The 24,801-nt window shown below is 38.1% G+C and overlaps 1 protein-coding gene across 2 annotated transcripts in view; it reads left to right on the top strand.

Annotated features, from left to right (window-relative positions):
* Positions 1–24,801, top strand: part of LOC127626915 (TBC1 domain family member 12-like) — a 35,475-nt gene that overhangs the window by 1,307 nt on the left and 9,367 nt on the right. Inside the window, exons 2-11 of one of the 2 annotated variants that reach the window (XM_052103040.1) lie at positions 1,293–2,243; positions 3,782–3,893; positions 4,314–4,370; positions 11,183–11,304; positions 12,191–12,273; positions 13,292–13,409; positions 14,111–14,217; positions 15,470–15,550; positions 23,024–23,121; positions 23,208–23,279. In XM_052103040.1, coding sequence (XP_051959000.1) covers positions 1,456–2,243; positions 3,782–3,893; positions 4,314–4,370; positions 11,183–11,304; positions 12,191–12,273; positions 13,292–13,409; positions 14,111–14,217; positions 15,470–15,550; positions 23,024–23,121; positions 23,208–23,279 — 1,638 coding nt within the window. In that variant the 5' untranslated portion in view covers positions 1,293–1,455. The remainder of the gene's footprint in view (positions 1–1,292; positions 2,244–3,781; positions 3,894–4,313; positions 4,371–11,182; positions 11,305–12,190; positions 12,274–13,291; positions 13,410–14,110; positions 14,218–15,469; positions 15,551–23,023; positions 23,122–23,207; positions 23,280–24,801) is intronic. The other variant, XM_052103041.1, reaches the window with a different exon arrangement.

Here is a 24,801-nt window from a genome sequence, read left to right on the forward strand (position 1 = left end):
CATGATGCAATTGCAAAAATTGTGTGGGTCTGTTGGTATGGATGTCAGAGGATATTTTGTATGTGTGTATTGAGAAATGTGTGCGTAAAAAAACAACAGTGGCATAATGTAAACAAACTGCCATTTAAAAGGTTAAAATACTGAAAATGAATGAATATTTGGTATTTATGATCAACATGATCAAGTTGTGATGCTGGTTAAAAAATCTATTCAGTGAAAGTGGAAAATAATTTTTATGTATAATGTTTTTATGGATGTTTTTTGATGTGGACATTTTTGTCCTTGAAGGACCTCTGAAGAACTTTATCTTATTGATGCACAAGGGTTAAATATTCAAATTCAACATTCCAAATGCAGATGTGATGTTCAAAAAAAGCTGGCTCGAAAATGTTCTAATTACAAATTCCAAACATGAATGATGTACAAAAAAAAAACTGAATCGAATGTTCGATTCGAACATTCGAAACGCAAAAGTGATGTTCATAAAACCTGACTCGAGAAAGTTCTAATCCATCGTTCAAACATGGATGATTTTCAAAAACACTACTGAAATGCCCAAATGTATGACTATTATAATATATTTAGGTATTATTGGCAGTTTGAACACATATAATGCCCAAAAATACTTAATCAAATGTTTTTATTAAACGTTCCAAATGTGCCAGTGATGCCCAAGAATACTGAATCGAATGTTCCAAACGTGCCTGATTCCCCAAAATCAAATGCTCGAAACTAAAAATGTCAAATGCATCTGTGATCCCCAAGAATACTGAATCAAAAACTCTAATTGAAAGTGCCAAACGTGCCTATGATGCCCAAAAATACAGAATCAAATCATGCTCGAATCGAATATTCCAAGTGTGCATGCTTGATGGGAAAGACAACGAGGCTGTGAACGATAGACTTACAGTCTCTTCAATGGTTCTACTGTTGATTTTAAAGTGTTTTGGATCATTCTGCCAACAAAACATTGAATAAACATCTTTCCAAGGAATTTCAGTTGACAAAAAATATCCAGACAACATGAGTTGTGAACAATTAGATGTGATCTAGGAGCTTTATTCAGTACATGTAATTGAAGACTATGTAAGTCCATCCTTCACATCCTCTTTATCCACATCAAAAATCAAATATGTCACTACTGTGAATACTGATTCGTTTGTTGGAAACAAATGTTACAAATGCACATATGATGCCACAAAATACTGAAAATCAAATCAAGTATTGAAATCAAAAGTTCCAAACATGCCTATCGTGTCTACTAGGCTCACTGTGTGGATTTTGGATTACAGGTTATCCACCCAGTGGTGTCCAGAAGAGCAGTGTCATCTCAGAGCATTTTGTAGATTCACCACTGAAGCTGATGGTTGAGTCATCTTCCTCTGGAGGCAGGGGGCTGAGGAAAGAAGACCACCTTCACACATCACTCATGTTACAGATAGACAAGAGAACATAATGCAAGGTATGTTCACCCATACTAATACATCGCAGAGAGATGAGAGCCATCTGCAGTGTAGGCAGGACCATGATCTCCTGTGTTCTGGTGCTGAAGGTCAGTCTGTTGAAGAACAGAATCAGCAGGAGTGCCCAGGACAGTCCTGTACCTCTTCAAGTGGCACACAGCTGCCAAATGGACATGCAAGCCACAATGTAAATGAAGTTCCCAAGTCATCTCAACCTGCGGGATGTTTAGACTTTAATTCTAAAGACAACAATGTGATAGCAAATGGTGAGCTATCAGAAGACGCCAGGGATTTGAGTGATGAAGCCATATCAAGTGGGATTCACATCAGTACTTCCTTGCCAAGCTCTCATTCTGAATTTTCTGTAACACCTCATGATGTTGGTAAGAATAGAACTGTAGGATCAGAACATGTTTCGAATCCCCAGAGTTCAGTGTTTGAGGAAGCCCATGGAGATGAAACCAACAGTTCACCTGAATCAGAACCATGCTTTAACAAGAACTCCTCAGACAGTCAGTCAGCTGCTATGACACATTCTCTCAGGACATTTTCTTCTAGCACTTTCTTCAACTCTGATTCCAGACGGAGTCCAGATGATGATGAGACCTTTCCCACTTCAGATAAACATGATGACTTGACATTCATGGACGTGACTCTAAATTCCAGGAACACCTATGAAATTAGTCGTTGTCAAAGTGCCCCTGACAACATTCCTGATGTGTTGAGTGTTGCTTCCACAGATCTGACTCGGAAACAGGGCATCTCCGAGATCTTTAGCAGGTATTGGCATTCTCTACAACTCTGCACCGTCATGCCATCCCAGATGTGTGTGACTTTCTTTTGCAGAACACAAACAAAGACTTTTAGAAGAATATCTCAGCTCAAGTGAATGGTGTCCAGAAATCTGAAGGTCTAAAAAGCACTTAGAGACAGCATAAAAGTATTCCATGTGATTCCAGTGGTTAAATCCATATCTTCAGAAACAAAAGGATGGGTCGGAGTGAGAAATGGATCAATATTTAAGTCCTTTTTTACTATAAATCTCCACTTTCATATTCTTCTTCTTTTGGTTTTTGTGCATATCGCCACCTGCTGGTTGAGGCTGGTCAAAGGTGGAGATTTATAGGAAAAAAGGTCTTAAATATTGATCATATTGCTTCTGAAGGTATGCATTTAACCACTGGAGTCATATGGAGTACTGTTATGCTACCACTGTATGCTTTTAGAACCTACAGAGTTTTGGTCACCATTCACTTGCATTATATGGACCAACAGAGCGGAGATATTCTTCTAAAAATCTTTGTTTTTGTTCTGCAGAAGAAAGAAAATCATACATATCTGGGATGGAATGAAGGTGAATAAATGATGAAAGAATTTTCTTTTTGGGTGAACTATTCCTTTAAGACTAAAGCTTCTAGAATATGAGCCAAATATTGAACCCAGATGCTACAGGTAGCCTGAAAGGTTTATTCATGGTCTTTATTCTCAAACATCCATTCTTTTTTACTGTTAATATCAGATAATCTATTATATTTTTTAGACCATTTTTTATATTCAGATTATCAGAGAGATTCAGGAACCTAATTGGCCTACTTCTTATATCAGGAACCTAATTAGCCTACTTTTATTTATTTTATTTTTTATCCCCTTTTTGCCCCAATTTGGAATGCCCAATTCCCACTACTTAGTAGGTCCTCATGGTGGCAAGTTTACTCGCCTCAATCCGGGTGGCAGAGGACAAGTCTCAGTTGCCTCCACTTCTGAGACAGTCAATCCATACATCTTATCACATGGCTCACTGTGCATGACACCGCGGACACTCACAGCATGTGAGTGCTACTTCGGGCGAATTTGGTTGCTAAGGAGACCTGGCTGGAGTCACTCAGTACACCCTGTATTCAAACTTGTGACTCCAGGAGTGGTAGTCAGCGTCAACACTCGCTGAGCTACCCAGGGCCCTAATTAGTCTACTTTAATAGTTTGTAGTAAAGATTGTAGCAAGTTTTAGTTTGTAGTCTCGATATCATATTTGTGGTTTCTCTGCTTCTATAGCGGTATTTCAGCCAACGCCTGAAAAAGAGAAAAATGTCTTGGACATTTCACCAATGTTTGCATAATTCTTTCCGCATAAGCTAATTCTTTATCTCAGTTCACAGGCTTTAACTGCATTCTTTTCTAGTCATGTGCCCAACAGTCAGAGACTCTTACTGTCAGGCTTATCTGCATGCTATAGCTAAAATCCACATCCAACTCGTTTTTGCACATGTTTTTAGTGTTTTCAAGTTTTAACAGATGCTTTGTGATAATGTTTTTGGCAGAAGTTTGTTCTCCAGAAAGCAAAGAGAGGCCCAGAGTGCACCAGGATGGAAACTGTTTGGAAAGGTCCCACTGAGGGAGAGCTCCCCCAAAGACTCAAAAACCATTAAGCAGGTCTGTTCACACCTAATTCAACGAAATGTTTTTTTTTGTTGTTTTTTTTAATGCACTGAGAAAATGAGCCTGCCTCGTGCTTTCTCTGCTCTGATTATCTTTAGTCATGCACACACAGTTCTACTAAACTCCTAATTTCCTTCTGTTTATTGATTTAAACTGCACACAAATAAGGAAAATGTATCCAGTCAGAATAAAGCCTGTACAGTCAGACTCTTGGACTGTTTAGAAGGGGATACCACTGATTTATCATGCTCCAGTAAATAATGTCTGCATAAACTCCCTGCTGTCTGAACCAAAAACACCATAGACTGAAATCATTCCAGTCAGCTCAAGGACAGTCTCTATTGTTACTTCCTGTTCTTTATCTCAGGATCAAGGTTATGCTACTTTATTACTTTTCTTTTCCTCTCTCTTCAGGAATGTAACCCAGGCAATCTCACATCTATATCTACACCCAATCTCTTAAACTCAGGGGTATGCCTTTTTCGTACGCTCCTTTTCATCCGCACAATCTCTACATTAAGCTTTCATTTCCCATTGATCATTTCAATCACCATGTCACTTGACATGACTGCTTGACCAGTCACCACATTGTTACACTTGCTTTTCATGTTAAAGGGATAGTTCACCCAAAAATAAAAATTCTGTCATTATTTAATCACCCTTATGTTGTTCCAAACTCGCATGGCTTACTTTTCCTTAGAACTAAAGAAGAACGTTCAGGCTGCTCTTTTCCCATTTTGTTTTTCTTTTTTCTCCAATTTTCTCCCCAATTTGGAATACCCAATTCCCAATGCAATTTTAGTCCTCATGGTGGCGTAGTGACTCGCCTCAATCTTGGTGGCAGAGGACGAATCTCAATCCACGCATCTTATCACGTGGCTGAGCACGTTACCGCGGAGACGTAGCGCGTGTGGAGTCCCACGCTGTTCTCCGCGGCATTCTACCGAGAGCGAGAATCGCACATTATAGCGACCATGAGGAGGTTACCCCAATCGACTCTGCCCTCCTTAGCAACTGGGCCAATTTGGAGACCTGGCTGGAGTCACTCAGCACACCCTGGATTCGAACTCTCGACTCCTGGGGTGGTAGTCAGCATCAATACTCGCTGAGCTTTGAGATGGGTTTCTTTGCTCTGAGATCAAGCAGCCAAACTGATAAACAACGGTTGACACTCTTCTGGCTAGTTTCTTTCTTTTCTTCACCTATATTGTTTTAGGAAATGAGCCTCATACATACGGTCCCGCATTAGCCAGTTGTACTATATTTTGGTTGAATTGAAGATGTCCTATATTTAAGGTATTGCGTCTCATATTGTAGCGGTGAGACCCTTGATGATGGACACCGTAACGGCCTGTATTGAAGGCATTGCTTCCCTATATTGAAGGGGAAAAATACTTTTGGCCCCTGTCCCATATTTAAGTTTTCCAAATGTCTAGCATCCCTACTTAACACTTGAGTCAATAATGAAAGACTCAATAGAGTAATACATTGTGAATTCTGATTGGATGAGCCACTTTCAGAGCCCCTTTAAAAAAGTACTATACACGAATCGTAACGTTGCATAGCAATCGTAAATAGGCTTCAGTTATGTCAGTCATGGCATGCCACGGCAGGGTTGGGTAAGTCACTATTTACTCAAATGTCAAATTACTAAAAACTTCACAAATTTGACTCTTATAGCAATACTTTACTGATTATTTAGGGAAAAAGTAACCCCATTACGAATTTCTTTACTTTTAAATTGCTTTCTAATACACTTATCCCAGAAATGCTTTTATTTTTCCACTCAACAACTTTAAAATATTGTCTATATTTTCTCCTCATCCATTCAGCTGTCATTGAAAAGCAAACTTACAGTATGAACATAAATCATATTTGAAATGCATTTTCCCCAAAAAACACCAAATACCTGCCCCACTTCCTAGCAAACAAATCTCAAACCCCCAGCACTCTGCTCGACATCGCTCCCATTAAAATCCATGGATCATCTCCGATGCAGTTTGCTACGAGTATGCTTTAGTTCTCTGCTAGGTGTCATTTGTTTTTCTTTTTTCAATTAATATATTTTATTGAATCAAACATATAGCAAAAAAAAAACACAACCTATATACATTGAGTCAACATTTAACCCCCACTTTTACCCCTCCCCCTTCCCAATCACCAACCCCACCCGACACTTCCTAGCAAACAAATCTCAAACCCCCAGCCCTCTGCTCGACATCTCCTCAAAAGCCGCCACCCTCCCCATCTCTGCACACCACACTGGAAATGAGGGAGCCCCATTTGACTTCCATCCCCTTAAAATAATATGCCTGCCAATAATAATACTGGTCAGGATCCAGTTTTTTATCTGTTTGTCCCCCGAATTTATGACTGTCCCATCGCCCAAAATACAGAGTCTGGGCAAAGTGAAATTCGAGTGCTCAAAACATCACATATGACACTCTGAACCTTCAACGAAAACTCTTGGATCTTAACACACCCCCTAAAACATGGGTTGTGTCTCGATCTTCTGATTGGTATCGCCAGCAGGTAGGTGTGTCTTTAAGACCAAGCCTATACAATCTAGAGGGTGTCCAATAGAATCTGTGTAATATTTTGAGTTGCATAAGGCAAACCTTTGCATCTCTAGATGCAGACTTGACGTTTTAGAATGCTATCCCACACTCCCTCCAATACCAAGTTTAAATCTTTCTCCCATAATCTCTTGAGTGAAGTTGAAGTTCCATCCCCCAGACTCTGAATAAGCAGGGAGTAATACACTGATTCCTCATGACCTTTTTCCAAATGCAGTAATCACCTCTCTGAGTATCTGCAGGTTTAGGGGCGTATACTACTCCCAAAAACAACCACGGAGCTGGTGGCACAGCTGTAAATACCTATAGAACTGAGATCTGTGAATCCCAAAATGTTGAATCAAATTTTCAAAAGATCTCAATACTCCACTCTCATATAGGTCAATGAGTGTAGTAACCCCCCATCACAATCCAGTCTGAACAGCAGAAAGGGGACTTATTCATACATAATTTAAGGTTCAGCCATTGGCTTGAGGCAGCATTTAAATAAATCTCAGAATGAAACACTCTGGACACTTTTGTCCAGACCGAGTGCAAATATAGTGAACTTAATCTCTCCGGTTAGTTTGATGGAAAGGCTTTGCAATGGCGAGATAGGGGAAGAATTTCCTGTTCAATACAGGTGGAAGTGACAAATGAGCATGTCTTAGACTGAATGCATAATAATAAAACAAAATCTTGTGTCAATCCATGTCAATCGGCCTATGTAATTTACTGAAAATTAATCTGGGATGTTTACCATTCCCGCAATGCTATCAAATTGCTTGAAATAAGAGAGGGGGACATCTACTGGGAGAGATTGTATTTTGGAATACAATTAATTTTAATAACATTAACCTTCACAATCATAGATAAATGTAATGAAGCCCACCTGTCCACATCGCTCAAAAAATGTTTTATTAAAGGGTCAAAATTAACTAACTAAATCAGACAAATTTGCTGGGAATAAAATACCCAAATACTTAATGCCCTGTTTGGGCCACTGGAAGGCACCCGGCTGGAAAGACGTTACTGGGCAGTATGCTGTCAAAGACAAAGCTTCGGATTTACACCAATTGACTTTGTATCCTGAGACCTTAGAAAAGGAATTCATAATTCTATGGAGGCAAGGCATAGATCTAGTAGGGTCGGAGACAAATAATAAAATATGATCTGCGTAAAGCAAACGCTTATGCACCATACCTCCTGCCACCACCCCAGGAAAATCATCCTCCTTTCTTATTGTGGCTGCTAATAGTTTCAGGGCCAAACAGAACAATAATGGGTAAAGAGGGTGCACCTATCCAGAGTAAAGTAATCTGAAATGAATCCATATAAAGTAACTTAATCCATTTAATTAAAGTTTTCCAGAACCCGTATATTTCCAAAATCTTATAAAGATAATAACATGCTACCATATCGCCTTTTCGGCGTCAAGTGAGATGGCAGCGACCGGAGTCTGATCATTCGCCACTGACCACATGATATTGATGAAATCCCTAATGTTATCAGAAGAGCTCCTGCCCCGAATAAACTCCATCTGATCTATATGTATAAGAGATGTCATAACTTTACTTAAAATACATCTATCTGGATCAGGGAAATTTGAAGGTAACTCTTACAATCGCTTGGATCATTTGTCATTTAATTTATTTATGCATTTGGCAGACACTTTTATCCAAAGCAATTACAGAGCCCTTATTACAGGGACAATCCCCCTGGAGCAACCTGGAGTTAAGTGCCTTGTTCAAGGACGCAATGGTGGTGGGTGTGGGTCTCGAACCAGCATCCTTCTGATTACCAGATTACCAGTTATGTGCTTTAGACCACTACACCACCACCACTCCATCTTTGTCCTTTTTAAGAATCAAACTGATTCGGCTTGTGTCATGGTTGGGGGAAGCTTTCCATTCTTCAATGATTCCATATAAACTTCTTACAAAAGGGGAGCCAGTTCTGCAGCATAAGATCTGGCGAAGCCATCTAGCCCCTGAGCTTTGCCTGTAGGCAAGACCTTAATTACCTCGCCAAGCTCCTCCAAGGTTATCTCAGGAGTTCTAATGGTTCCACAAAGTTCCTAATATCTTCATCAGTAGACGAAGATGTAGAACTATAAAGATCAAGATAAAATCCTTTAAAAGCATTATTAATGTCTATGGCGAGGTTAATATTCCCCCAGCAGATTTCACTGAGGGAATGGTAGAAAAAGATTCTCTCTGCTTTATGTATCTAGACAAAAGCTTCCCTGATTCAAAGTATAATTGTCTTGCCCTGAATAGCCAAAACTCCACCTTCTGCAACAAAATATTATTATCTGTATTTCAATTGGGTCAATTCTCTGAGGCCATCTGACGATATTCGGCACTTCATCTCTGCCTTGGAACTTTTATTATTCCCTTCCAACTCCACGAGTTCTCATGCTTTGGATTTTTTTGGTGAATGATGCATTCAAGATTTTTACACATCCTGAGAAGCGTCAATGTTGCTCTAGGGGGCTTGCACACTTTAGCTTCACTATGAGCAAGGACAGTGTTTATCAAAAGATTAAAGTCTCCTCCCAATATTATATCATGAGGGGTGCCAGCGGCTTGCAACATCCCATTTAGATCTACAAAAAAGCCCTGGCCATCAGCGTTTGGTGCGTACATATTAGCCAAAATCAACATTTGCCCCTGAATTTCTGCTAAAACCATAATGACTCTTCCTAATTTATCTATAGTCTGTTTGAGACATTTGAATTATAGATGTTTACTTATCAATGTAATGACTCCCCTTCTCTTACTTGAGCCAGCACTAAAGAAAACATGTCCACCCCATGTCTTTTCAGCTTCCTGTGGGGAAAGATGCGTTTCTTGAAGAAACACTATATCATATTTCTTATGGTTAAGAAAATAAATATCTTTCCTTCTTTTTATGGGTGCCCCATCCCATTCACATCCCAAGTGGAGAGAGATAATCCACTCATATTAACATTTTACATATTAGAAAAAATTGATTGTGTGTCAAAAACAATATTATAAAGACCACATTCCAAAATTAGTGTAACAATCAAACCCCAAAGAAAAACGTGCGCATTAACTCCACGCATGACAGTGCCAACCGGTGTCCATCCTTCTAAACTCAAACAGTCCATGTACGCCTATGAGAGTCCCCGTGACCGCTTTGCCGTCTGATTGCTCATGTCTGGTGCTTCTATACAAATTTTGTGAGACAGAATTACACAGTAAAAATAGTCTTTAAAACACCCTCCAGCCAATAAGCGGAATAAACACAAAAAACATGGAGATTCATCCACAAGCTGTCCTGAAGAAATTATATTACTCAAAACAAACCCCAGTCGGAACCTGCACAAAAAGAAAAAAAGAAGGTGCCCAGCTTCCTCGGGCAGTCAAGTGTATGTTCAGTGAGTCAGGTCCACTAGGCAGCAACATGAAAATCACCAAATGGCTCACTCCAATGTCTATATGAAAGACAATGCATGTAAATTCTCTACGGCCATCCTTACTATCTATCCTTTGTTTGGCCTGAAACATCAGTGTAAAAGCAACCTTCCGTTGATGTAAGAGATTCTTGCATTCCTTGAATCGATCACGTTTCTCTCTTGTCGAATTTGCAAAGTCTTGGAACAAGAAAATGCTGTGGCTCTTCCAAGAAAGCTTTCCTTTACTCCTCGCCTTGCTTAACATGATATCTTTATCGGATGATCTCAGAAATTTGGCTAGAATTTATCAAGAAGTCTCCATCTGTGGATCTCTGAGCCAGGACTCTGTGAGCTCACTCGCTTTCCAGCTTATGACCTGTTATGTCAAGCAGACTCTGTAATAGCTCGTCTAGGAATTTCACCATATCTCGGCCTTCCTCATGCTCAGGAATTCCTACAATTCAGATGTTGTTTCGCCGATTACAATTCTCCAGTTTTTCCCCAAACGCGTTGCAAGTCTGTCTTGGTTGCTAGCAGGTTAGCAGCTAATGCCCGCTCCGATGACTGGAAATAATCGATCCGTTTTTCCCCCAATCTTGTAACCAACTCAGAGAATTTCATCTCCATGGAAGTGATCAATCGACGTATTAAAGCCAGATCCTCCAAGTCTGCAACGACCTTCGCCAGTAATGCAGACATACTCTATAGCTGATGCTGAATTTCTCCTGCCGCACCGTCCAAATTGAGTCCCTGGTTTGCGGCCCTGTCAGGGATATCAGCTTGAGCACGGAAGTGTCTTTTAACATCTCCAGAGCCCGAGGATTTTGAATTCTTTGACATTTTGTCTTCATAAAACAGTTAATCTCACCGGTTTATGACATAAAAAGTATTCAAAACTAGCAAAGTGCACAGAGCTCGCCGTTCACACGTCCGAACATCGCAAAGCGTCACGCGACGGCTCTGGTGTCGGGTTTTTGAAATGGATATACCTTTGTATAATCGGTATAGCAGAATCTCTACTGGTTGCCTTGCATTTTACAAACCTTACACTTCCTCACATTTTCCACCTGGCACTTTGTATGAACCACCACTGAAACTTCTCCTAACAAAACTCTCTCTTCATTGCCCTAAACACCCATGAGTTTCATACCATGAGGGCCTCGGCATGGCTTGATCTTCACACGCTAGTCACCTGACTACTATTACCTGTGACTCTACTTGAAACACATCCAGATCATGTAACACTCTACTTTAATCTAGCCTGCGGTGTTCACATGTTTGAACTTGACCTGGTTGCTTTCTCGCAGGAGTACGAGGCCAAGGGGGCTAAATCCAGCCAGAGCCCCTCCCTGACCACTCATGGCCGGCGGAAGAACCTGGAATTCGAGCCATCCTCTACCACAGCGCTCATACTAGAGGACCGCCCGGCGTGAGTAGCACTTTTAACACTGTGTATTTACCAGATGACATGTGACAAGCAATAAAATCAAATAAAATATCTCTTACATGTTAATCTGTGTTTTTTGTCTTAACCAGCCATGCACGCGAGAAAAGATTTAGTTGCTTGGTTTCTATTTTTGTGCAGATGTGCTTGATAGGCCCGCCTGAAATCTCATTGGCCCATCATTTCTGCTTCAATGAGCTGTGTTTAACTTAAAATATGTTCCTTTTCAGTGAAGACAGAAAAAACAAATTGATTTTCAATTTTCCAGAGTGAAAACTTTGTTTTTAAATGCTGGAAACCGGTTATAACCGGTTAGTTTTTTTTCTGATAATTTTTTCATGAAACTGTGAATGAAGACCTTTTTAATTGTTGCAAGAAACATAATTATATTACAATTTTATAAAGTAATATTTTCTTATGTTGCCTAATCTTAAAATAACTATACAAATTTATATTCTTGAGTGTTTTGATAATAATTTGTATGTTTAAATGTGCAGTTGCTCAGGCATGCATAACTTAGGCTGAAATAGCAAGGGTTGATTTAGTATACTCTGAAGTATAACATATCCTAGCAACTTGTGTCGTCCTCTCGTTAGGTGCGCAGGATGTGTTGACCTGCGTAATATATATATATATCCTAGCAAACCTTGAGAGACTCATCTTTCCTAAACAAAAGACTATAAATATGTGTAAATAAACTGTATTGTATTTCGGTCCCCAAATCCTTATTAAGAAGAAAGGAGCAGTGAAATGTGAGCTTATCAGCCAAACAAAAGATAAACCTGTGATATGGCATTTTACAGAAAGTTTCCAAAGTTGCTATAAAGGGTTTCAGTGCCTGTAACAAATTCTTTTGTTGTGACTTCCTCAGAAATCTTCCTGCTAAATCGGAGGAGGAAGCCCAGCGCCACCGTCAAGAGTATGATGAAATGGTGGCAGAGGCGAAGAAGAGAGGTGCAGAGTTATTACCATGCCAATTTTAATTACTTCATAACTGTATATGTGTTTGAATCTCATATTATAAACTGTCATGAACATGTCCAGTATCGGCCAAATCCTACCCCCCTTGGACCCCAAAGCATTTCCGTTATCTGAAAGAATATTGTGTGCTCTATTTAGTGCCTCAATATCACTTCTCAATATATATCATCTTAAACAGCAAAATGTATCAATCAAATTTAACATTTCTCTTTGTTTTCATTTAGCTTGAGGTTAGTAAGCTAACCAATTAGCCTGATAGCTTTGCATATCTCTAACCAATTAGCTTGCTAATTATTACAGAGTTATCCACCAAAGGTTTTCCACGATTCATAACAGATGCCTGTTTTCTCCAGTGTTTTAACTTGCATTGGCATCTGTTCTTAATGGAAAATGTGATGTTTAGTATATTACATTTGTAAACAATTGTCAAAAAAGCATGTCTAAAATAGCACAGGTACTTCTCTGAGATGTCTTTTTATGAGTGTTTCATCTGGAGAGCCTCACATTCTATCTTAACATATGCTTAACATATAAAAAAATCAGATTTACAAACATTCATAACTCATTTTGACTCGCACTAACATTTAAAATGGTTGTTCTTCTCTGTTTGGAACACTTAGTAGTTTTTATCCTTCCTTCTTTTTTAGAGACTGGTACCAATAAACAGTCCAGCAGCGATCAGAATCATCATGGTGGTGATGGCATTGGTTATTCAGGAAAACTGTGAATACCTTTGATTAGGCATTTCTAACAACTTCCCACATTTGTGTTCAGGGTGGGAGGTTTTACCCCAAAATTAACAGAAAGAGAAAAGAAAAGAAAGCATTTTTCTTTAGATTTTTGGGGAAATGTGGCCTGGATAAGTTTTGGTGTTTAAGCTCATTTATATTTTTGTTTAATGGCCATGGCGGTCATTAAATGTGGAAATGTGAGACTTCATGTTGTCAGGAACATTTATTGCACTCTGAAGTAATATGACTTTTGCTCACAGAATTGAAGGAGGCGCAAAAGAAGAAAAAACAAATGAAGGAAAGATTTAAACAAGAGGAGAACATTGCTTACGCCATGCTGGTTTGGAACAATGAGATCCTTCCCAACTGGGAGAGCATGTAAGACAGACACCCAACCTAATTAAAATGACTATTTTACCCAATATTTGTATGTGCTATGTATTTTGTATATTATTTTGCTAAAGGGGTCATGAAATGGAGAATAAAATTTTCTTTGATATTTAGATATATAAGAGTTAACTCTAAAATAAAAACATACTTTACAGTTCAGAACTCAGAACTTCCTCCCCAGTCTAAAAAGAGCATTTATATTTACCACTCTGCTGAAACATCTTGTTTTAAAATTTGTGTGTTTGTGATGTCACGAGACATTGCTCATTAGTATTTACACATCCCACAACATGCGGCATCACACCCTTGGCCCCGCCCACTGGCATTCAGTTCGAGAGAGTAGGACAGACAGGCCTAGTGTGGCTAATTATTGCTGAACACCAAAGGCGACCCATCTGAACTATTTGAATAATCTTTTTATATAAACATTCACTAGACAGACATCTTTGACTGCTGTCATGTGTCTCGATGCTTTTAAAAGACATTGTGTCAAGTTACAGCTCTGAAGAGGATTTATATAGTGTATGGAGTTGCTGCTTATGTGAAATGTTCCAAAATGGTCACTTATGAGGTTCCACCTTACAAGGTTGCTGCCTATGTAGTCAAGGCAGCTCACTCGTGTTTGGAACAAAGCTTTTATGTTTAAATAGCACTGTATTAACAGCTCTCTCTTGTGCATTTTTCTTTAGGCGAGGCACACGGCGTGTGAGAGATCTGTGGTGGCAGGGTCTGCCGCCCAATGTGAGGGGTAAAGTTTGGAGTCTGGCCATCGGGAATGAACTGAACATCACCTCAGGTATTTCACCTAGCTATATGTTTGTGAGTGAAGAGTAATTTTTAAGATACTGTTAAAGCCGGGATTAGCTAAACCTTTTAGTAAGCAGTCTTTCTGAAAACTGTTATTATACTCTATTGTTGGCAAGACCAAACAGTGCAGTGCGAGTGGATGAGTTTCTTTCTGACAAGGATGTCAGCATTTGTTTCTACAATACTCTTGGCAAAACCTTACTTTCAAGCTGCATTTCAATCCATCCATTTTGAAAATGCGCTAGGAGGAAGTGGATTTTCTAGAGTTTCACATTCGTTAAAATGTGCATTAAAGTGATGGAAATGGCTTACCCGCATGAACGATGATGTATCATGACCATTTGTAAAGTGCAATGGCAATGCGCTTGTCGGATGGTATAGATTTGCGAGAGCTTGACGTGCCTGGCTCAATGAAAGGCCCGACCATGGCACACAATTCTTTAAACGTAGCCCTAGTTAGTCAAAAGTGCTTCAGCCACAGATCGTCATAAAAGTGGGTCCTCTCACAATCCACCAGAACTGTTTTAGCACGGGCGCTCCCAGGTATATGGAGGCTGTACGCGAATGGGAATTGCCATTTGAGCCCTCATTATGTGAGCTATTGCCTTTATTCTGCAACGTCTCCTGGCAGCATTTTATAACATAATGTACAATTGCTTTATTAGGGCAAATAGCCTACAACTCTATCTGTAGCAAAGAGGTCGTTCTGCTGCTCCATGACAAAAAGATGTGCTCTCTCAAGATAATGTGCATTTACAATTCATGTAAATGCACAATGTTTTGCCTTTTCTTTTGTGTAATTTTCAGAAATGTGAATTAAAATGCAAAACATTTTGATGGAAACCCAGCTACAGAAGTTACTTTTCTGATTTTGAACCCTGTATTGCACAGAAAATGTGAATATTTTTTTTTTTAAATGCTTTTAAGTCAGTTCTCCAGAGCAAGTGTGCTGCCACCACATGTTGCACAATGTCAGAAAAAGATTTTAAAATAACCATCAGGATATAGTGTGACCAAGACAGAGCTTTTATTGATTAATTCACTCATGGTCATCCCTTCATTGTTAACCATTTTATTGTCACTGTGTAAGCATCATGTGCTTGCAAAGTAAAAAAATAAAAATGGTTTGTTTTCTCAGGCAACATAAGGGAAAAGAGGGTCGAATAAAAAGTTTCATTGTAGAAGTTGTTAGCTATTGCCTGAGAGAAATATAATCTACCTTTTCTCTCCTCTCCTCTTAGAATTGTATGAGATCTTTCTCTCAAGAGCCAAGGAGCGCTGGAAGAGCTTCAGGGAGACTGGCAGTGAGATGGAGTTGGATGGTACGTCACTTTCAGAGAGGAGATTCTCCCTTTGGGAAATCCCGCTGTAGCAGTTTAGACACACCAAACACTCACAATCAGATGAAACACAATATGTATGCAAGCGTCAAAACACTTCCATTGCTCTCCAGCTGTCTTTCCTCTTTATGTTAATGAAATAGTTCCTATTTCCTCCCTGTGATGCAAGTCGAGACTACGTTAATTCAGCAGTGACGCCTGGAGTGTCTTCCACCAAGTCCTCCAGTCTGTGTACTCTACAGGGTACCCGCGGGTCTTAAAAACCTTGAAAAAGTCTTAAATTTGATCATCTCAAATTAAGGCCTTAATAGCCTTGAATTTGGTATACAAAGTCTTAGATTTCGTTACAAAGGTCTTATATTTTTTTTGCCTTTCCTAGGATTGTTCATACCGTAACAAAATTAACTGTTAATGTAGGCTAATTAAAAAAATCATGCAGCGTAACGTTGAGTGCACCTCGCGCTCCACGTCATAGCAGAAATCGCGAAAGCGTGCGCACCCGTTACTATGGTTACTAGGCAAGTGAGGTACAGACTGTACAGACCAAGATAGTAGCTAGCCTAGTTTGTCTGTTAAAATCGGAAAGTGTCGGTTTAATCCGTTTGGGTCAAGTCTGTGCCAGGAAATGACAATAATATATGATATAGTTAAGTAACATAACACGACCAAGTGAGCTGTTCTATAATATCACGATTGCAAATGTTACATTGAATGTATAGTTTAATAAACAAGTAGCCTAGTTAATATGTAGTCACTTACAATTTAGACGCATTATCGTTTTGTTCTATTTTACCGACGAAAATAGTTACAAAAGAAAAGCAACACTAAGCGCTGTCTGTTGTTATTGAATGATTCAGCATTTTGAAAGAATCGGTTTAATGAATGATTCAATGATTCATTTATTAAGACGGTCACTTGCCGCCACCTATAGGAGGATCTTTGTTGACATCTTTGTACGCATGCGCGAGTGGTTGTGTGGCAACAAAACAAACAGTATGGCGGGCTGTAAAGACGCGACGAGCACTTTCAAGAGAGTTAGCCGGCGAAATCCACAATATATAAGCACTTTAACATCTGAAGACCGGAGGAGGTTTGGAGAGAAGCTCAAAATTTGTATTGGTGACAAAATCGAAGTTATTCAAAGCCCATATGAGATCTGGGATGACAAAAAACGTTGGTCCGACTCGCCCGTGTCTTGGCCACCAATCTGCTGGGGAGACATTTATTCTTATTTAATAGAAACCCCTGGACCCTTCACTCATGAAAGATTAAAGGCTTTCAAAAGTCTGGAGGCCTATGATTATTTTGTTTCTCGAAAAGTTGGGCCGATCTTTTCTGCCAAACAGAAAGCAGTGATCGTGCTAAAAGCAGAGGTTAGACCTGGCCAAGCAGAGTCACAGCGTGATTCGCATCTCCCGTGGGTGATCGCCAAAGAGAACGGCGAAATAATCACTGCTCACTGCGACTGCAAAGCCGGGTAAGTCTTCACTGATCAGTGTTCTTATTTATTTATTGAAAATGTAGTGACTGTTGTACCAATTCAATTGTGTTCAGTGTGAGACTTTCAATGGCGTCTGTACTATGGTGAAAAATTGTATATCACAGCTTACACATTTCTCCTTCTTTCAAATCCAGTCTTGGAGAAACATGCAGTCATGTAGCAGCTTTAATGTTTAAAGTAGAAGCAGCTGTCAGGATAGGACTTACAAATGCTGCATGTACTAGGTTCATTCGCGTAATTGCACGCAACCATTTCTTTCGTTTTTCGCGATCCTTTTCGGAGGGAATTCGAAAAAACTTTTTATCAGGCCCCCAACGAGCCGTACAATCGACCACACAGCAAGAGTGAACCATCCTCTTCTCTAAATCCTCCTCCAAACGTGCAAAACAATAAAATTACAGGTATCTAGCGGTGTTTCCTGCCACGCGATTCCCATGATGCAACGCGACAAACATAAACAATGACGTCACAAAAGATCCGCCTATTGGTTTATTGTTTAAAGGCATCATTGATTTTTTTTATATTATTTGTTTAAACATCAATCTCATAAAATTATTTATTACAATTGATTGATAACAGCCCTTGAATTTGATCAAATGTAAGAATTTGACAGGAAAGAGAGTGCATATATATAGTAAGGTTTAAAAATTGTCCTTATAAAAGTAAATAACGCCCTGGTGTAAAAATCACAATTATGCCGATTTAAGTAGGCTATGTAAAAGCTGATGAGAATATTGCTTCAAAATAATTTTTTATTTTATTTATGACAGACATTATTTAAAAAGTAGAAACATAATTATGTCATTAAAAATGTATTAGCCTATAACATTATTATAAAAACTCCCTTATGTGTGATTTAAATGGAAGTAGCTTACAAATAAATTATTTTTAACCTTTAATATTAGAATGATGGGGTTCCTTATGGTTTACTTTACAGCCTTAGTTGAGAGAGATTTTTGTCTTGTTATACTGTAGGCCCCAACTTAATTCATATGATATCAAATTGTTTCGATTACTTTTTTTATTTTTTACTTGAAGCAAATGTCTTGAACAAATGCTTTGAGAAGAAGTCACAAGCAGAAGTTGACAGAACTTGAGAGCCTGGGTGAAAAAATTGCAACCAAGGCAGCAGAGCTGCGAAGGCTGTAGTGTTCAACATCAAGTTCAAATCTATTTGTTTATTACAAATCAAATCTGTGTTACGCTGTTGCGTATGTATTAAATACAACTGATAATTTAAATAAAATATTTTATTGTACATAATTATTTTCTAGGGTTCAAAATTTATACAGATTTGACATTTTCCCCTCATACTTCTGTTAGAATGGGTACGAAGTTGGCATTAAATTTCATTTGAAATGGTATTAAAAAGGTCTTAAAAAGCCTTGAATTTCATTTGGAGGATCCTGGGGGTACCCCGATTCTATGAGTTAGCAGACTCGGCAATTCATAATTTTTGTGTTGTAATAAATCAGTTCATAAAGCTGGCTGCTCGTACAGATTGAACACAAATACATCCTCCTTTCACATCTGGCCCTCATCACAATTTCAAGGCTGTTTTTACCAATTTTAGCTTCTAGAGTGCATTTTGGGAGCTCATCAGCGACTAACAAACTCTTTCTGGAATCATGTTACAGTGACACAAACTGGAAGGTTTTCTTTAGGGATTGGGAATCGAGAACTCTATTAGCATTTTTTTTAAAATATACTGGAACCAAGTGAATTTCATGACGACTGGTTCTGTTAATATTTATTGAACATCTTCTTTATTCCACTTATGTAATTCTGTATTGAAATACTCTGACAGCACTTCCTGTATCATTATTCAGCACCAGCCTTGCAGTTAAAAATGTTTCAGTCAGCTCAATCGACAGCATTTGTGGCATAATGTTGATTACCATGAAAAATACTTTCGACTCATCCATCCTTTTAATAATAATTTTAATAAATGTAATTATATAGCACTTTATAGTGATTAAGCACAAAGTGCTTCACAAAAACACAACATATTCACATCACATAGTAATAAAAGCAACACACACTGCAAAACACAGCACATTCACATAGTAATAAAAACCTGTCTATACAAATGTGTTTTTAAACAAGACTTCAGCAGATCTAATATCCCAGGGTAGGCTGTTTCATAATCGTGGGGCCTTCACTACAAACGCTCTAGCACCTTTAATTTTGTGTCTGAATCTTGGAACAGCCAACAATTCATGAGAAGAAGATCTAAGAGGTCTAACTGTTTCATAAGGCCTTAAAAGTTCTGTTAAATATTCTGGCGCCAACCCAAGTAATGCCTTATATGTAATTAATACAATCGTAAAATCAACCCTAAAATTAATTGGTAGCAATGCAAAGAAGTTAAACTGCAGTAATATGATTAAAATACCAAGTTCGTGTCAAAAGACTAGCTGCAGCATTTTGCACTGTTTGTAACCATGCTAAAGTGTGTTGATTTTAAACTGAAAACAGTGCATTACAGTAATCAAGGTGAGACAAAATAAAAGCATGTATTAGCTTCTCTGTATCCTTGAAACTCAAGACATGTTTAACCTTGGAAATGTTCCTTAACTGATAAAACAAAACAGAACTAACTTCCGGACGTGGTATTCAAAATAGACTCCCAAATTATTCACAACCTGCTGATTATTTGGGACCACATGTCTAAGGGCTAACTCAGTCTGACTTTTTTCAAAACCGTGACCGATTCTGACAACCTTTATTTTATCTGTATATAACTGAAGAAAATGACATGCCATCCAATTTTTTAAATCTCCTATACACACCAGAAGAACATTTAAATTAGTCAGATCATTGGGATTCACTGACAGATACAATTGCAGGTTGTATGCATAGCATTGAAAATTTATTTTTTATTTACGAATCACAGAACCAAGCAGTAACATATATAGTGAAAACAATATTGGACCTAACAGGGATCCTTGCGGAACACCAAAATTAACTTTTAAAGAGGAGGACAGATACAACAAATGTCCTATTTGTCAAGTAGAAAGCAAATCAGCCTTAAGACACCCCAGATATTCTCACCCATCTCTTCAATGTATCAATTTATACTGAATGATCAACTGTACCAAACGCTGCAGTTAAATCGGCAACACAATGGAGCACTCTCCAGCATCCTCCACCATCAATAAGTCATCAGTCACCCTGAGAAGTCCAGTTTCTGTACTGTGGTTTTCTCTAAAACCTGACTAAAATTTCTTCTTATTGTTTTTCTTTAGACAAATCAAGGTTACAGTGTGGCATTTACAGTGGCAGTGAATGGGCAGTGTATTTTGAAGGGTTTAAAGGCAGAAATGTAAAGCTTATAATTTTATAAAAGCACTTACATTAATTCTTCTGTTAAAACTTGTATATTATTGGAGATGTAAAGTTGTTTAAATCATCATTCTCTCTGTTGTTTTAGGGTAATGTTATAGATTTTATCAAACTAAAATGGTAACTAATATTGTTTATGTCTTGTGGCTATACTTTTGAAGTTTTTTTTTTTTTTAAGAAAAGGAGAGATAAGTCCAAATACATTTTTATGGTAATCAGCATTATGCCACAAATGCTGTCTATTGAGCATAACTTATATTGAACCTGGAATATTGTTTTATGTCTTATTTGTGAACGAATGGCTCATTTTTAATGGCTTCCTTAACGGTTTAATTATTCTTTTAATACTTTTTAGGAAGAATTATTTGGAAGTAAGAAATTCTAATTTCAATGCATTTAGTGCCCTCGACATTCTGTCACCAAATGATGAGATTATTTTAGATTTCAATAGAGAAAATATAGCAGATCAAAGTTAAAATATATCTGCAAGCAGCAATGATCTGGGCCAAGCCCTACACCAATCACAGTGCAAAGAGCACAACAGATGCACAACGTTTAAACCAGCTGAGATGGGGATCAAATCAGGGTTCATCCTGTCTTTTGGACTAAAGCCCAGAGCTCTAACCACTGCACCACACAATCAACAATTCTCACTGACATCAAAGAAACATTCTAGGTTGAGAGTACACAGCATAATCCCTGTTGTTAAATATACACTCCTTTAGTGTTCATTTAATCACTGAGCACTGTTGTATCTACATTTTGAAGTGTTCAATGATGATTTGGCCAGACAATTAATTCAAGTAGGTACATTCTCTGAGTGTTGGTTGAGCATTAGTGATGACACCTGGTGTTAACAAGCAGAGTCTACTGAAGGAAAGAGGGACAACAAGAAAACAAGAGAACAAACCAACAGACACCACAACAATTGAATCTGTATTACTGTCACACAGCCTTATATCAACTGCAAATACAATGTGTTATTAGACAACGTTTTAATGTGTTGTGAGGATGTTTGTTTTTCATGTGCAAAAGTTATTAACTGACAATTAATAGTGGTTTGTCTCTTTAGTGTTGCTGATGTCATTATGTTGTTTCATTCATAGAAGTCACCATTACGGTGATTATTGTTTTCTTTGGTTAGACACTTGAACCTTGTTTTAAATGAATATGATCATCTTCTGGGAAATGCTTTGTTTAATAGAACATACACAACACAGAAAGGGTCCACTGGGATGATTTCTGGTATATCTAATTGAGATTTCGTAAAGTCAAATTATCAAATGAAATACAGAATTACAGAGGAAGTATAATTTAGTGACCAGGGGTGTAGCACCAAATGTTGAACCCCAAGCACAGAACTATTTTAGGACTCCCTTAATAATTTGGGTTTGTGGTGAGAGTCATACATAAATGTTTTTAGATGGATATTTAATGTGCTATTTTATTCTTCTTATTAAGTTATTCAATTATTATGTAATTTTTTTCCAAACACAAACAGTAAATGTATTTTTTTGTCACTGTGACAGTGGAATTATTTAGCTATTTTTTTCCTTGCAAGTCATTTACAAACAACACAGGTTATAAATTCTGTCAGGAAAGTGAAACTGAAACTCATAGAAAAAATATTGTAACTTCTGTTGTGGTTTTTGCTGGGGGTCTTGCATAATTGGCTGTTGTGTTTGCATAATTAGGTATGTCTATGGAGGATTTGGGGACTGTTTGGTGGCGTTATTAATTAACATTTAAAAGTAATTGTGGGTTATTGTTATGTTTCAAGTTCTGTTTAATCTTAATAATGTCATTTTATGTTATGAAAAAGGTTTATTTTTAGTATTGTGTTCCCATGAGCTAGTTGTGATCCTGGTTTGTTTAATTTGTATGTCCTCTACTGCGAGTACTGCATGCAGATCTGCATTAACACACATGATTGTCTGGGCAGAAGCTCTGGTAGCTTGGACTGTAGAGGAGTGGGAATATTTGTCAGAATAAACTTCTCTGTCAAAGGTGAGGTCGCTGTAGTCACATATGTGAACATGAGGATGGTGTGCAACAGTGGAAGTGGTCCATACAGCACATGGTCTCAAAGGAAAATTGTTTATTTTTGTTTTCTGTGGGTCCCCTCAGAAGGATGAGTCGGTGTGAATTAATATGCAAAAGGTTTTTTCTTATAAGAGGTTGTTTCAACTTTGCAACAGTTGTTGCACCTTCAGTGCTTGGCCCTAACTAACAGATACAATAGGGGCTACGCACCTTCAGGGTTTGGCCCTTAATAATCGAAATACTAATGAAAACAATAGGTGCCACAGCACCTTTGGTGCTTGGCCCCTAATTATATCTTTTTTTTTGTCAAATGTTAACACAAACTTTAAAGAGGCATAAATGCAATCCAGTAATTGATCTTAACTATATAGTAAATACAAATTCTAAACAAACCAAACATGTGATTACATTTAATTTAGTCGTTTATTATTTTATAAAACTCCACTACTGTTTAAAAACATCTTGTTGTTATTTATGATGGTCAAATATCCAAGACTTGTGTTATTAGAGCTTCATTATGTCTGTATGTAGATTGTGTAATGTTGATTTTGTTGTTTTTGTGACAGTGGACAGTGGGGCGTCAGTAGCTGACCGTGAGTCCAGTTTGGACCTGATAAAGCTGGACATTTCTCGCACATTTCCTTCACTCTTTATCTTCCAGAAGGTAAAGCCTACACGCTTCCACACACTGCTGTTATGATCGATCTGATCTGTTGGTGTATTCACTGATGTTGCTCTCTCTTCTGTCAGGGTGGGCCGTACCATGATCTTCTGCACAGTGTGTTGGGTGCTTACACCTGCTACAGACCTGACGTGGGATATGTGAGTGAAATTTACTGCTTACACCAGCCAGTCTTAACAAAGATGATTGGTTTTCTGTTTCTCTTCTCTTTCAGTATATTAAAATATATTTTATATACTTTCTGTTTTAAAATTAGGGCTGTCAATTGATAAGAAAGGTTTAAATGAATTAACCCTTAAATGCATGGGTATTTAGCCAAGCATTATTACATATGTTGGGTCTTTAGCAACCCGGCACTTATCTATCACAAATGGATCTACAAAAAGCCCAGATAGTGTAAAATTTTCATAATATTTTCAAGACTATTGGAAAATAATAGAATATATCTATATAATAATATATACAGTGTATATTCATTTATATAATGATAAAAGAATATACACAGGTGGCCAAAAGTTTGGAATAATGTACAGATTTTTCTGTTTCGGAAGGAAATTGGTACTTTAATTCACCAAAGTGGCATTCAACTGATCACAAAGTATTGTCAGGACATTACAGATGTAAAAAACACTATTTGAAAAAAGTAATTTTTGATCAAATCTACACAGGCCCCATCCAGCAGCCATCACTCCATCACCTTATCCTTTTTAACCTTAATGGTATTAAAAGTGCTTCACACTGTGATTCATTCACCCATTCACACACAAATTTGTACACCAATGGCGGCAGAGCTGCCATGCAAGGTGCTAGCCCACCATTGGGAGCAACTTGGGGTTGAGTGTCTTGCCCAAGGACATTTCGGCATGTGGAGTCATGTGGGCCGGGAATCGAACCACCAATCCTACGATTAGTGGCCGACCCGCTCTACCACCTGAGCCACAGCCTACCCATTACATCTGCAAAAATCACTTGCCATTATATCAAACACAGTTTAAAGCTATTTGATTCAATAAATGAAGCTTAAAATTGTCTTTGTGTTTGTTTTGAGTTGGCACTGTATGTAATAGACTGGCATGTCTTATGGTCAATATTAGGTCAAAAATGGCAAAAAAAAGAAACATCTTTCTGTAGGAACTCATCAGTCAATCATTGTTTTAAGGAATAAAGGCTATTCAGTGCTTGAAATTCCTCCAAAAACCTGAAGATTTCACACAAAGGTGTACACTACAGTCTTCAAAGACAAAGGACAACTGGCTCTAACATGGACAGAAAGAGATGTACATAGGCCACATGTACAACTAAACAAGAGGATAAGTACATCAGAGATTATAGTTTGAGAAATAGATGCCTCACATGTCCTCAGCTGACAGCTTCATTGAATTCTACCCGCTCAACACCAGTTTCATGTACAACAGTAAACAGTAAAAAGAAGACTCAGGGGGGCAGGCCTTAGTTGAAGAATTGCAAAAAAAAAGCCACTTTTGAAACCGAAAAACAAAAAGAAAAGGTTCAAGTGGGTAAAGAATCTCAAACATCAGACAACAGATAATTGGAAAATAGTGTTATAGAGTATCTGGACAAACTGACAGCTAGAATGCCAAGGATCTGCAAAGCTGTCATTGCTGCAAGTAGAGGATCTTTTGATAAGAACTCTTAAGTAGT

This window comes from Xyrauchen texanus, chromosome 33, assembly GCF_025860055.1.
Source record: "Xyrauchen texanus isolate HMW12.3.18 chromosome 33, RBS_HiC_50CHRs, whole genome shotgun sequence".
NCBI classification, from domain to species: Eukaryota; Metazoa; Chordata; class Actinopteri; order Cypriniformes; family Catostomidae; genus Xyrauchen; species Xyrauchen texanus.